The sequence below is a fragment of the Bombina bombina genome, chromosome 4 (assembly GCF_027579735.1).
Source record: "Bombina bombina isolate aBomBom1 chromosome 4, aBomBom1.pri, whole genome shotgun sequence".
NCBI lineage: Eukaryota > Metazoa > Chordata > Amphibia > Anura > Bombinatoridae > Bombina > Bombina bombina.
The window spans coordinates 459,255,627-459,271,556 of record NC_069502.1 but is presented as its reverse complement, the minus strand read 5'-3'; the positions used below and the strand labels follow the sequence as shown (position 1 = coordinate 459,271,556).

The window sequence follows — 15,930 nt, the reverse complement described above, 5'->3', positions numbered from 1 at the left end:
ATATACTGCAGCTTTGGGTTTGGAAAACGTAATATAGGTGCAGATGTAAAACAATGTTTTAGGTATGAAAATGTTTCGGCAGCGCTAGGTGTCCAACGGAACGGAGTATTCGAGCTGATAAGTTGTGTGAGAGGTCTTGCAATCTTGGAGTAGTTTTTTATAAATTTTCTGTAATAGTTTGCAAATCCCAAAAAACGTTGCAATTCTTTTTTAGTAGCGGGTTCTTTCCATTCTAAGACTGTCTGGACTTTGTTGTCTTGCATTTGGATCCCAGTTGGACTGATATGGTATCCAAGAAATGACACCTCCTTAGTATGGAACAAACACTTCTCTGGCTTAGCGTATAATTGATGAGATCGAAGTCTTGTCAAAACCTTCCTGACATCTTTAACATGTTGCTCCATAGTGTCTGAATATATAAGGATGTCATCAAGATAAATGACAATGCATACATCAAGTAGATCTCTGAATATTTCATTGATAAAATGCTGGAAAGTGGCTGGCGCATTACATAAACCAAACGGCATTACCAGATACTCGAATAAACCGTATCTGGTTCTAAATGCCGTCAGCCACTCATCCCCTTCTCGTATGCGGATTAAATTATATGCGCCACGTAGATCGAGCTTTGTGAATATTTTAGCATCTTGTAGGCGTTCTATGAGTTCCGGTATCAAAGGTAGCGGATACCTGTTTTTGATTGTTCTTTTATTGAGTTCTCGATAGTCTATGATAGGTCTTAAAGACGAGTCCTTGTTCCTTACGAAGAACATTCCCGCTCCCGCGGGTGAGGTAGACGGTCTGATAAATCCTTTCCTCAGATTTTCTTCAAGATATTCTTTCAAATGTGCCAACTCTGGCGGGCTGAGTGGGTATAGGTGTCCAAACGGTATGGATGACCCTGGTATTAACTCAATTGGGCAATCGTACTTGCGATGAGGTGGTAAAGTTTCTGCCATCTTTTTGCTGAACACGTCCTGAAAATCAGTATATTGAGGGGGTAGTGTCGGAATAGGATCTGGAATTTGTATTAGTATATCCCTTGGGTAACAGGTTTGTTGACAATAAGTGGAGTTTAGTTCAACAGCTAGAGTTTTCCAGTTTATGCCAGGTTGGTGTAGCCGCAACCAATCTAAGCCCAGTACAATGGGAAACAAAGGTGAAGGCAATACATCGAAAACAATATACTCTGTGTGACCAGTGTGAGTTGTAACTAATAATGGTATAGTACTGTGTGTTATAGGACCTGTGGATATTGTAGTACCATCAATAACTCTAATTACAACAGGAGTTTCCTTAACCACTAGTGGAATTTTATTATTTACAGTGAAAGTTCTATCTATGTAGTTTCCTGTCGCTCCTGAATCTATTATTGCATCAATCCTTGTTCGGTTTTGGTCCCACTGTAAAAATAGAGATAGATGACAGTAAGTTGGTTTTAGATCTTTAGGCATAACAGAATGTATATAAGTAAATTTACTTCTCTTTGTACGGATAAGTAGTGGGCAATCCTTCACACTGTGATTAGGGTTAGCACAGTACATACATAATTGTTGTGCTCTTCGACGGCTCCTCTCTTCTGACGTCAGGGGTCCTCGAATAACCCCGATGTCCATTGCTTCTGAATTACTTTTTGATATTGCTTGGGGATTAGGAGACTCTGAATAGTGAAGTCGAGGTAGCCGCGGCGTGTACTCTGAGGATTGACGTTCTGCCTTCCTCTCTCTGAGACGCCTATCTATTTGCACAACTAACTTCATTAAATCTTCTAGCGTCTTGGGAGGTTCAATGCGAGCTAGCTCGTCTTTTATTGGATCAGACAACCCAAGCCTGAATTGATTTTTCAGCGCTACTGAATTCCACTGTGAATCTGTGGCGTAATGTTTAAATTCAGTGAGGTATTCTTCTGCATTTTTCTTTCCTTGTTTTAATGCTCTCATTCTTGTTTCAGCTGTGTTCTGGATGTTGCTATCCTGATACAGATCATCCATTGCTTCATAGAATTCATCAAGAGAGCTTAAAATAGGATCATCATTTTCATAGAATTGGTCGGCCCATGCCCTGGGTTTTCCACGTAAAAAGGATATTATCGTTAATACCTTTATTTTATCAGTATTATATGTTTTATTTCTTAAATCAAAAAACAAATTGCAAGCATTTTTAAACTGTCTATAGAGCTTCCTGTCACCATGAAACATATCTGGTTGAGATACTAATGGTTCTGGGATAGTTTCAGTATGACCTGATTTTTGTTGTATTGAATCCTTTATTATTTTATGCAAAGTTTGATTTTCTAGCTGAATTTCCCTTAACCCTTGATTAAGTTGATCCACACGTTGAGAAAGTGAATAAACATACTGAGGCAGCTCTGCTGGATCCATTTCACTGTTTGGTGCTTAGTATTATGTGATATTCTGTGTATACTCTGTTACAATTATGAATATAGTTTTGGATCTCAATTGCAGTGTTGCATAAAATGAGTTTGTTCCACCTGAGTTTCTGTATTCAATGTGGATGAATACAGATTAACTTTCAGTGAAAAGTTATTAAAGGTTAAAGTTAAACTGGGCACAATGTAACAACACAAAGGCTCTGGTGTTATAGTAAACAAAGTCTCTGTTAGTTAGTTCAGGCAAGGTGTTACCTTGTATCAGATAGTGTAGAGATGGAAACAATCCTTTTCAGACTTGCTGACAGGCTGCTGACACACTGAATCAGAGTAGGCTGCACTGAAGCTGAATGAACAAAGAGTGATGTCACAAAAGGGGGTGTGGCTAAGTTCCGGTTTTACAATCCAGTTTTCCTCTTTGTAATTGCTTTGGTTTTCTTCTGGTTAGTTGACTTGTACTCAGGAAACAACCACTAAGTGCCAGTGGAGTTGTGGCAAGAAGGGAGCACAAGATTTTGTAATAGGAAGGTGTGCTGTGAAATATGTTGCGGTCCAATGTAGCTTCAGAAACTGCAGGGGCAATAAATACTGCAGTAGTAGAGAGGAGTTTTAATCCTTAGTTCAGATGTCCAAGTGGCTTAGAGAAAGGAGATTATGTTAGGTTTGTATCCTAAGAAACAACTGCACATACACCTGCTAGGAAGCAGTTTCAATACTAAGCACCTGTTTACAGGAAACAGGATACTCTTAAAGACAAAGTGGGAAGGGCTATGAAATGACTGACAGGAGACCTGACAAAGAATCACAGAAGATCTATGACAGTTGAAAATTAATAAATTGAAACAGTTATAGCCTCAATCCTTGTAAATAACACAACTTTAGCAAAGGTTTAATCCCATTAGCAAAGATAACAAATTCTGAAAGCAGGAAACAAATTACAGAATAAACGTTTTTTATCTCAGTCAAACTATAATTCTCACAGCTCTGCTGAGAGAAATTACCTCCCTCAAAATAAGTTTTGAAGACCCCTGAGCTCTGTAGAGATGAACCGGATCATGCAGGGAATACAATGAGTTGCTGACTGAAATATTTGATGCGTAGTAAAAGCGCCAAAAAACGGCCCCTCCCCCTCACACACAGCAGTGAGGGAGAACAGAAACTGTCAGAAAACAGATTAAGCAACTGCCAAGTGGAAAAATAGTGCCCAAACATTTATTCACTCAGTACCTCATTAAATGAAAACGATTTTACATTCCAGCAAAAACGTTAAACATAATCTCTAGTTATTAAACAGCTTTATGTATTTCTTACAGTGTAATTCTAGTGAAGTACCATTCCCCAGAATACTGAAGTGTAAAGTATACATACATGACATTATATCGGTATGGCAGGATTTTCTCATCAATTCCATTGTCAGAAAATAAAAACTGCTACATACCTCTATGCAGATTCATCTGCCCGCTGTCCCCTGATCTGAAGTTTACCTCTCCTCAGATGGCCGAGAAACAGCAATATGATCTTAACTACTCCGGCTAAAATCATAACAAAAACTCTGGTAGATTCTTCTTCAAACTCTGCCAGAGAGATAATAACACACTCCGGTGCTATTTTAAAATAACAAACTTTTGATTGAAGATATAAAACTAAGTATAATCACCATAGTCCTCTCACACATCCTATCTAGTCGTTGGGTGCAAGAGAATGACTGGGAGTGACGTAGAGGGGAGGAGCTATATGCAGCCCTGCTGGGTGAATCCTCTTGCACTTCCTGTTGGGGAGGAGTAATATCCCAGAAGTAATGATGACCCGTGGACTGATCACACTTAACAGAAGAAATAAACGTTTTTTATCACAGTCAAAGCACAATCTCACAGGTCTGCTGTGAGTGATTACCTCCCTCAAACTAACTTTTGAAGACCCCTGAGCTCTGTAGAGACGAACCGGATCATGCAGGGAAGAAAACAGACTTGTGACTGAATTTTCTGATGCGTAGCAAAAGCGCCAAAATAGGCCCCTCCCCCTCACACACAACAGTGAGGGAGATCAGTAAACTGTCTTAAATTAAATAAAAAGACCGCCAAGTGGAAAAAAACAGTGCCCAAACAATTTTTCACCCAGTACCTCAGATAATTAAACGATTTTAACATGCCAGCAAAAACGTTTAACATCAAATAAATGTAATGTCATTAGAAGCCTGTTGCTAGTCCCACTGCAAGTTAGGCTAAAGTCTTATGCATACAGTATTATCCCAGTGAAGTGCCATTCCCCAGAATACTGAAGTGTAAATATACATACATGACAGCCTGATACCAGTTGCTACTACTGCATTTAAGGCTGAGCTTACATTATATCGGTATGGCAGTATTTTCTCAGTCAATTCCATTCTCAGAAAATAATATGCTGCTACATACCTCCTTGCAGGTTAACCTGCCCGCTGTCCTCTGATCTGAAGTTTACCTCACTCCTCAGATGGCCGAGAACAGCAAGATGATCTTAACTACGCCGGCTAAAATCATCCAAAAAACTCAGGTAGATTCTTCTTCAAATTCTACCTGAGAAGGAACAACACACTCCGGTGCTGTTTTAAAATAACAAACTTTTGATTGAAGGTATAAAACTAAGTATAATCACCACAGTCCTCTCACACATCCTATCTATTAGTTGGGTGCAAGAGAATGACTGGGTATGACATAGAGGGGAGGAGCTATATAGCAGCTCTGCTGGGTGATCCTCTTGCACTTCCTGTTGGGGAGGAGTTAATATCCCAGAAGTAATGATGACCCGTGGACTGACCACACTTAACAGGAGAAATATAATAATGTGGTTTTACTTGCAGACTTTAAGAATGTTGCAATGAAAAATATATTAGTCTGAAATTTACCATCACTTTAACAGAATTAGTATCAGGTATTAGTTGCCAAAATATTACTTTTGAATGAAATATATAGTATCATAAAAGATTTGAAAATGTATATGCAAATGGTATGTGTGCAGAGGCAATTCATTTAAATAGCAAATCTCATGTGAATGTTTAATAAAGATTACAAAAAAAAATTAGCCTCAGTGTTAAATAATGTATTCTTGAATAACAGACATCAGCTGATTACATTAATCGATGAAGAAGTCAGACGTGTCCTCTGCCACACACTTGGTTGGAAACTTTGTACATGGCTCTGGAACAGCTATTTATTTGAAGTAAGAGGGCATTGTAGAGAAACAAATCATGTTACACTTTTGTTTAGATGGACATATTTGGATGTGGTGTTTGCATGGGGAATGCTCTCAGGTGAATTAGACTGTCGCTACAGTCAAGTTTAGAAGTGGATGTATGATGGTGTGAGACTGTTTCTGCTGGTAAAAAACTGGTCCATTGTTAAGAGCATAAAAGACAACAGGTAACAAAACATAATGGACAATTTTCCACTACCTATGCTCTGGCAGTACTTCACACAGCTCCCTACCAGTTTCAGCAATATATAGCACCTTGCCAGACAGCAGGGTCTATGTGTGGTTTTAAGAGCAGGCTACCCAAGCAGTGGATCCGCAATGCATCACACCATCTTTGTGACAAGTTGGAAAGGTGAATACGATCTCAGCAGTAAGACATAAAGACCTTCCTCTATACACTCCAAAAAATATGCCACACTTGCTATAGGTTATCAGTTAGGAAGTAAAAAAAAAATCTTGTTTGTCATAACGTAAGGTTTAGAAGAGAAAAAAAATGTTTACTTCGTGTGTATGTATATATTTATATAGACTGCGAATGTGTTTACTGCATATTATCTTGTATCCTATAAAGGAAATAGGAATCAAACTCATACTATACATGTGTGCGTCAGCAATATACATCAATGTATAGACTTACTGAAAGGAAGGGGGGCGTGAGTCACCAATTCCTCCAGTCCTCTCAATTGGGGGAGGCAAATCTGAAAGATTATCAGCACAAACTGAGCCTGCATCCGATTGCGACCCATCTGCAGACACAAGCTGTAAAGAAAGAATGGAGGGAACTGAATAAGTCTGAAGTTCAACACATGTTATAGTATATCCCCAGAAATTCTCAACAGTCAGTTGGTCTATACAGCAGTATGACCGCAGTTAAATAAACAGTCAAGTCCAAAAGAAAATTTCATGATTTAAATAGGGCATGTAATTTTAAACAACTTCCCAATTTACTTTTAACACCAATTTTGCTTTTAGACTTTGAAGACTGCCTCTAATCTCAATACATTTTGACCACAAGAGGGCATTAGTTCATGTGTTTCATATAGATAACATTGAGCGCATGCACGTGAAGTGACCTAGGAGTGAGCACTGATTGGCTAAAATGCAAGTCTGTCAAAAGAACTGAAATAAGGGGGCAGTCAGCAGAAGCTTAGATACAAGGTAATTACAGAGGTAAAATGTGCATTATTATAACTGTGTTGGTTATGCAAAACATCAAAAATAATGACAGAAATTTGATTCGTAACAATTTCTTCTCCCTCCTTCCTCCCCATCTTCTTTCCTTTGCAGTTTTTTATTTTTTTCCCCCTTTAGTCCAATTTTTGGACTCACATACAGTAATAAGTATTCAAAGATCCCACCTGGGCGTGGCCTGTGGTGTTACAAGCGTGGCTTAACCGAACTGGTCGCTATGCTCACATATTTCTAATGATCATTAGCGGTTTCTGAATTTAATACCGCTTTATACTTAGCACTATATTTGTGACCATAGGGGGGTAATGCTGTTATACTGTTGTTTGTGAGCACAATTGCTTTTACGCTTTAATGCCAGGTTAACAAGTTTGTCATTTTTGAAAGCACAATATGCTATTACGCTATATGCTAAGTTACATAGTAACTCCTGACTTTGACTTTGATTAAATGTATTTACTTGTATCTAACCTAGTGAAATATAAGCTGACAGTTTATACCCAGCACAACACCTCCACTGAACAGTTGCTAAGATCTTTGAATACTTATTACTGTATGTGAGTTAGCTTTATCTGACAGGGATTCTAGCTAGCAATCGGCTGACTCTGTTTAATCAGAGCAGTGCGCATGTAGGAGGACGCCTTTGAGCGCATAGCTAGCGCATATATATGTATGCCTGTATGAACAAAACCTCCTGTATGTATGAGACTACTATCTTGCTAACTTCCCTATCCCATGTGATTGTCTGACCAGACACGCTACACCCTGTCCACTAGCCCTAATTTTTAAATTTTGGGTGTTATAGAATTAAGGCTACTAACTATTTGCCTTCTATACCGCCCTATTTTTACTTGTCTAATTACCTATGGGGGGAATTTTGGGTACTGGAAGGATTATTCACATTTAGTGTAGAGGTTACTTAACCCTGGACTTACTACCCTTATTAATACCCCCCATTAGTAACGTCTGTTTTCAAGCATAATTGGTAATAAAGTGTAATTTAACTCCATTTGCTATTTGATTTATTCAGTGTATAATTCTACACTTGACTTCAATGTCACAAACCCCCTTTGGTTCCCTAACCTTACTACTAAATGTGAAACCTACAACTAAAACCTTTGTAAGTTATAGCTACATCTGAAAGAAACTGTATTTTCTAAACACAGTATAAAAAACCCTCTAAATGAATAACCAATATCGCCCGGGAGAAGGCCGCCTTATAAATATTGTAGAAAGGGAACTACTCTCAACAATTCCCTCAATCTACCATCTTTACCTTTTTCAATTTCTTTTACTATTTAGTATCTTTCTATAAAATACATTAGGATAAATGTTGGCTTTAAACTGGCTCTGTTAAGCATATGTTGTCCATCTTCACATGAGAACAAAACCTTCCAAATTGCTAAAGCCAATTCTCTTTTATCGAATAAATTAAAGGAAATATATCAGCCATCTGATAATAGAAACTAATTTTATTTAAAATAATGTCATAATTGAGGACAGAAAATTTCCAAAATTTAGCAACACTAGTTTTAACTGCTGTGCAAATAAAAGCTAATAAAAGCTATAAGCTTGTTATATGCTTTAGAAATACTTATCTAGGGAATGTGTGATAAAGTTTGCCCAGGAGAAAGCATTATTTTTCAAATTTTTACTTAACAGATCAGATGTTTGATCCCAAAGATGTTTAACCTTAGGACAGAACCACCATATGGGGAAGATTGATCCTTTGTCCAGACAGTCTCTAAAATATAGATTGTATTTCTAAACAAGTATAGCATAGAGGGAACTAAGGTACCACCTGAAAGCAACCTTAAATGGACACTAAACCCAAAAAAAATATTTTATGATTCCAGTAGAGAAAACAATTTTAAACAACATTCAAATTTACTTCTATTATCTAATTTGCTTCATTCTTTAGATATTCTTTGTTAAAGAAATAGCAATGCACATGAGTGAGCCAATCACGCGAGGCATATTTGTGCAGCAACCAATCAGCAGCTACTGAGCCTATCTAGATATGCTTTTCACAAAAGTATATCAAGAGATTAGAGCAAATTAAATAATAGAAGTAAATTAGAAACTTGTTTAAAATTGCATGCTCTTTCTAAATCATGAAAGAAAAAATTTGGGTTTCATTTCCCTTTAATGTAGTTTTCTTTGAGGTTTGAAATAATAGTAAATACAGACCCTTTCATCAAATCAACGGGCCATTTTTCCAATGATTTCTGGGAATGAAAATCTTCCCATTTTAGTCATTTTAGAATGTAAGTTTTTCTCTGGTTAAAAAGTAAATTGAATAAGGGATAATATCCTATTATAGTGTTTCTAGTGAGACTAAATAAGAGGCATAAATCCTTCAGGTATGTTTTTATTTTCGTTTTATGTTTCAAAAGTTCACTGGTTCTGGATATTAGCTGTATTTTATTAGTAGTGAAACAATGAATGAGCAGTAGATGGGGGTAGGTTGGAATATTGATCATACGTTATGAACAAGTTTTTCTTATAAACATCTGCTATTCTGTATAATCCTTTGTTTGCCCATATGTCAGTAATGCACTTCCCAATAGAAGAGGAAAATTAAATTAAAGGGATTGCTGGCGAGCCCCCATCTGCCTAAGGAAGTTTTCTCATGAGAAAGTCCCATAACTGTACCGTAAAGGCTACAGCCCTTCAACTTATCCAGGAATTTGGTCTGTGAGCCCTCAAGGACCATAATAGGCTATAAATGGGTGCATAATCCATAATGGCACCTTCAAGGTTGACCCATGCAATATTATCTTTGATGTACCAAAACGAAGTTTGTGCCACTCTTGCTGAGAAAAAAATAGGCCTGATATCCCCACTCCGCCCTTTGATCTATTAGAAAGCATTGATTTTTTGTTTATTCTTGTTTCCTATGACCCAATATAAAATGTAGGATTTATTTTTTAAACCTCTCAGGTCTGCTTGATTAAGTGGAATAGAAAGGTCCCAAAATAAATATAATAGTTTAGGAAGGATAGACATTTTGCTTACAATAATTTTTCCATAAAATAAAATTTTATATCTTGACTATTTCTATTAGTCCCTTCGTATTTTAGAAAATAGAAGAATTTAATTGTATTCATATAATTGATTAACAGCTAGATTACGAGTTTTAAACGCTATAGGGAAATTAACGAACGCAACAAAAACAGAATTTATGTTTACCTGATAAATTACTTTCTCCAACGGTGTGTCCGGTCCACGGCGTCATCCTTACTTGTGGGATATTCTCTTCCCCAACAGGAAATGGCAAAGAGCCCAGCAAAGCTGGTCACATGATCCCTCCTAGGCTCCGCCTACCCCAGTCATTCGACCGACGTTAAGGAGGAATATTTGCATAGGAGAAACCATATGATACCGTGGTGACTGTAGTTAAAGAAAATAAATTATCAGACCTGATTAAAAAACCAGGGCGGGCCGTGGACCGGACACACCGTTGGAGAAAGTAATTTATCAGGTAAACATAAATTCTGTTTTCTCCAACATAGGTGTGTCCGGTCCACGGCGTCATCCTTACTTGTGGGAACCAATACCAAAGCTTTAGGACACGGATGAAGGGAGGGAGCAAATCAGGTCACCTAAATGGAAGGCACCACGGCTTGCAAAACCTTTCTCCCAAAAATAGCCTCAGAAGAAGCAAAAGTATCAAACTTGTAAAATTTGGTAAAAGTGTGCAGTGAAGACCAAGTCGCTGCCCTACATATCTGATCAACAGAAGCCTCGTTCTTGAAGGCCCATGTGGAAGCCACAGCCCTAGTGGAATGAGCTGTGATTCTTTCAGGAGGCTGCCGTCCGGCAGTCTCGTAAGCCAATCTGATGATGCTTTTAATCCAAAAAGAGAGAGAGGTAGAAGTTGCTTTTTGACCTCTCCTTTTACCAGAATAAACAACAAACAAGGAAGATGTTTGTCTAAAATCCTTTGTAGCATCTAAATAGAATTTTAGAGCGCGAACAACATCCAAATTGTGCAACAAACGTTCCTTCTTCGAAACTGGTTTCGGACACAAAGAAGGCACGACTATCTCCTGGTTAATGTTTTTGTTAGAAACAACTTTTGGAAGAAAACCAGGTTTAGTACGTAAAACCACCTTATCTGCATGGAACACCAGATAAGGAGGAGAACACTGCAGAGCAGATAATTCTGAAACTCTTCTAGCAGAAGAAATTGCAACCAAAAACAAAACTTTCCAAGATAATAACTTAATATCAACGGAATGTAAGGGTTCAAACGGAACCCCCTGAAGAACTGAAAGAACTAAGTTGAGACTCCAAGGAGGAGTCAAAGGTTTGTAAACAGGCTTGATTCTAACCAGAGCCTGAACAAAGGCTTGAACATCTGGCACAGCTGCCAGTTTTTTGTGAAGTAACACAGACAAGGCAGAAATCTGTCCCTTCAAGGAACTTGCAGATAATCCTTTCTCCAATCCTTCTTGAAGAAAGGATAGAATCTTAGGAATCTTTACCTTGTCCCAAGGGAATCCTTTAGATTCACACCAACAGATATATTTTTTCCATATTTTGTGGTAAATTTTTCTAGTTACAGGCTTTCTGGCCTGAACAAGAGTATCAATAACAGAATCTGAGAACCCTCGTTTTGATAAGATCAAGCGTTCAATCTCCAAGCAGTCAGCTGGAGTGAGACCAGATTCGGATGTTCGAACGGACCTTGAACAAGAAGGTCTCGTCTCAAAGGTAGCTTCCATGGTGGAGCCGATGACATATTCACCAGATCTGCATACCAAGTCCTGCGTGGCCACGCAGGAGCTATCAAGATCACCGACGCCCTCTCCTGATTGATCCTGGCTACCAGCCTGGGGATGAGAGGAAACGGCGGGAATACATAAGCTAGTTTGAAGGTCCAAGGTGCTACTAGTGCATCTACTAGAGTCGCCTTGGGATCCCTGGATCTGGACCCGTAGCAAGGAACCTTGAAGTTCTGCCGAGAGGCCATCAGATCCATGTCTGGAATGCCCCACAGTTGAGTAATTTGGGCAAAGATTTCCGGATGGAGTTCCCACTCCCCCGGATGTAATGTCTGACGACTCAGAAAATCCGCTTCCCAATTTTCCACTCCTGGGATGTGGATTGCAGACAGGTGGCAGGAGTGAGTCTCCGCCCATTGAATGATTTTGGTCACTTCTTCCATCGCCAGGGAACTCCTTGTTCCCCCCTGATGGTTGATGTACGCAACAGTCGTCATGTTGTCTGATTGAAACCGTATGAACTTGGCCTTTGCTAGCTGAGGCCAAGCCTTGAGAGCATTGAATATCGCTCTCAGTTCCAGAATATTTATCGGTAGAAGAGATTCTTCCCGAGACCAAAGACCCTGAGCTTTCAGGGATCCCCAGACCGCGCCCCAGCCCATCAGACTGGCGTCGGTCGTGACAATGACCCACTCTGGTCTGCGGAAGGTCATCCCTTGTGACAGGTTGTCCAGGGACAGCCACCAACGGAGTGAGTCTCTGGTCCTCTGATTTACTTGTATCTTCGGAGACAAGTCTGTATAGTCCCCATTCCACTGACTGAGCATGCACAGTTGTAATGGTCTTAGATGAATGCGCGCAAAAGGAACTATGTCCATTGCCGCTACCATCAAACCTATTACTTCCATGCACTGCGCTATGGAAGGAAGAGGAACGGAATGAAGTGTTTGACAAGAGTTTAGAAGTTTTGTTTTTCTGGCCTCTGTCAGAAAAATCCTCATTTCTAAGGAGTCTATTATTGTTCCCAAGAAGGGAACCCTTGTCGACGGAGATAGAGAACTCTTTTCCACGTTCACTTTCCATCCGTGAGATCTGAGAAAGGCCAGGACTATGTCCGTGTGAGCCTTTGCTTGAGGAAGGGACGACGCTTGAATCAGAATTTCGTCCAAGTAAGGTACTACTGCAATGCCCCTTGGTCTTAGCACCGCTAGAAGGGACCCTAGTACCTTTGTGAAAATCCTTGGAGCAGTGGCTAATCCGAAAGGAAGCGCCACGAACTGGTAATGCTTGTCCAGGAATGCGAACCTTAGGAACCGATGATGTTCCTTGTGGATAGGAATATGTAGATACGCATCCTTTAAATCCACCGTGGTCATGAATTGACCTTCCTGGATGGAAGGAAGAATTGTTCGAATGGTTTCCATTTTGAACGATGGAACCTTGAGAAACTTGTTTAAGATCTTGAGATCTAAGATTGGTCTGAACGTTCCCTCTTTTTTGGGAACTATGAACAGATTGGAGTAGAACCCCATCCCTTGTTCTCCTAATGGAACAGGATGAATCACTCCCATTTTTAACAGGTCTTCTTCACGATGTAAGAATGCCTGTCTCTTTATGTGGTCTGAAGACAATTGAGACCTGTGGAACCTCCCCCTTGGGGGAAGCCCCTTGAATTCCAGAAGATAACCTTGGGAGACTATTTCTAGCGCCCAAGGATCCAGAACATCTCTTGCCCAAGCCTGAGCGAAGAGAGAGAGTCTGCCCCCCACCAGATCCGGTCCCGGATCGGGGGCCAACATTTCATGCTGTCTTGGTAGCAGTGGCAGGTTTCTTGGCCTGCTTTCCCTTGTTCCAGCCTTGCATTGGTCTCCAGGCTGGCTTGGCTTGAGAAGTATTACCCTCTTGCTTAGAGGACGTAGCACTTGGGGCTGGTCCGTTTCTACGAAAGGGACGAAAATTAGGTTTATTTTTGGCCTTGAAAGACCTATCCTGAGGAAGGGCGTGGCCCTTACCCCCAGTGATATCAGAGATAATCTCTTTCAAGTCAGGGCCAAACAGCGTTTTCCCCTTGAAAGGAATGTTAAGGAGTTTGTTCTTGGAAGACGCATCCGCTGACCAAGATTTCAACCAAAGCGCTCTACGCGCCACAATAGCAAACCCAGAATTCTTCGCCGCTAACCTAGCCAATTGCAAAGTGGCGTCTAGGGTGAAAGAATTAGCCAATTTGAGAGCACGGATTCTGTCCATAATCTCCTCATAAGGAGGAGAATCACCATCGATCGCCTTTACTAGCTCATCGAACCAGAAACACGCGGCTGTAGTGACAGGGACAATGCATGAAATTGGTTGTAGAAGGTAACCTTGCTGAACAAACATCTTTTTAAGCAAACCTTCTAATTTTTTATCCATAGGATCTTTGAAAGCACAACTATCTTCTATGGGTATAGTGGTGCATTTGTTTAAAGTAGAAACCGCTCCCTCGACCTTGGGGACAGTCTGCCATAAGTCCTTTCTAGGGTCGACCATAGGAAACAATTTTTTAAATATGGGGGGAGGGACGAAAGGTATACCGGGCCTTTCCCATTCTTTATTTACAATGTCCGCCACCCGCTTGGGTATAGGAAAAGCTACTGGGAGCCCCGGGACCTCTAGGAACTTGTCCATTTTACATAGTTTCTCTGGGATGATCAAATTCTCACAATCATCCAGAGTGGATAATACCTCCTTAAGCAGAGCGCGGAGATGTTCCAACTTAAATTTAAATGTAATCACATCGGGTTCAGCTTGTTGAGAAATTTTCCCTGAATCTGAAATTTCTCCCTCAGACAAAACCTCCCTGGCCCCCTCAGACTGGTGTAGGGGCATTTCAGAACCATTATCATCAGCGTCCTCATGCTCTTCAGTATCTAAAACAGATATCTAAAACAGCTTACGCTGATAAGTGGGCATTTTGGCTAAAATGTTTTTGATAGAATTATCCATTACAGCCGTTAATTGTTGCATAGTAAGGAGTATTGGCGCGCTAGATGTACTAGGGGCCTCCTGAGTGGGCAAGACTCGTGTAGACGAAGGAGGGAATGATGCAGTACCATGCTTACTCCCCTCACTTGAGGAATCATCTTGGGCATCATTTTCAGTGTCACATAAATCACATTTATTTAAATGAGAAGGAACCTTGGCTTCCCCACATTCAGAACACAGTCTATCTGGAAGTTCAGACATGTTAAACAGGCATAAACTTGATAACAAAGTACAAAAAACGTTTTAAAATAAAACCGTTACTGTCACTTTAAATTTTAAACTGAACACACTTTATTACTGCAATTGCGAAAAAGTATGAAGGAATTGTTCAAAATTCACCAAAATTTCACCACAGTGTCTTAAAGCCTTAAAAGTATTGCACACCAAATTTGGAAGCTTTAACCCTTAAAATAACGGAACCGGAGCCGTTTTTAACTTTAACCCCTTTACAGTCCCTGGTATCTGCTTTGCTGAGACCCAACCAAGCCCAAAGGGGAATACGATACCAAATGACGCCTTCAGAAAGTCTTTTCTATGTATCAGAGCTCCTCACACATGCGACTGCATGTCATGCTGCTCAAAAACAAGTGCGCCATACCGGCGCGAAAATGAGGCTCTGCCTATGATTAGGGAAAGCCCCTAGAGAATAAGGTGTCTAAAACAGTGCCTGCCGATATTATTTAACAAAAATACCCAGATTAAATGATTCCTCAAGGCTAAATATGTGTAATATATGAATCGATTTAGCCCAGAAAATGTCTACAGTCTTAATAAGCCCTTGTGAAGCCCTTATTTACTGTCTGAATAAAAATGGCTTACCGGATCCCATAGGGAAAATGACAGCTTCCAGCATTACATCGTCTTGTTAGAATGTGTCATACCTCAAGCAGCAAAAGACTGCTCACTGTTCCCCCAACTGAAGTTAATTCCTCTCAACAGTCCTGTGTGGAACAGCCATGGATTTTAGTAACGGTTGCTAAAATCATTTTCCTCATACAAACAGAAATCTTCATCTCTTTTCTGTTTCAGAGTAAATAGTACATACCAGCACTATTTTAAAATAACAAACTCTTGATTGAATAATAAAAACTACAGTTAAACACTAAAAAACTCTAAGCCATCTCCGTGGAGATGTTGCCTGTACAACGGCAAAGAGAATGACTGGGGTAGGCGGAGCCTAGGAGGGATCATGTGACCAGCTTTGCTGGGCTCTTTGCCATTTCCTGTTGGGGAAGAGAATATCCCACAAGTAAGGATGACGCCGTGGACCGGACACACCTATGTTGGAGAAAGTGGCGTTATTTCATTCCCTATAGCGCTGTCAATGCAAGTTTTGAAAAACAAGGCTTGCGCGTGCGATGTGTAGATTTTAAG

The 15,930-nt window shown here is 40.0% G+C and overlaps 1 protein-coding gene across 3 annotated transcripts in view; it reads right to left on the bottom strand.

The window, feature by feature from the left end:
* DVL3 (dishevelled segment polarity protein 3) overlaps positions 1 to 15,930 on the bottom strand; it is a 569,022-nt gene that overhangs the window by 331,356 nt on the left and 221,736 nt on the right. For all 3 annotated transcript variants that reach the window (XM_053710326.1, XM_053710324.1, XM_053710325.1), the window contains exon 3: positions 6,255 to 6,376. In XM_053710326.1, the coding sequence (XP_053566301.1) occupies positions 6,255 to 6,376 (122 nt within the window). The remainder of the gene's footprint in view (positions 1 to 6,254; positions 6,377 to 15,930) is intronic.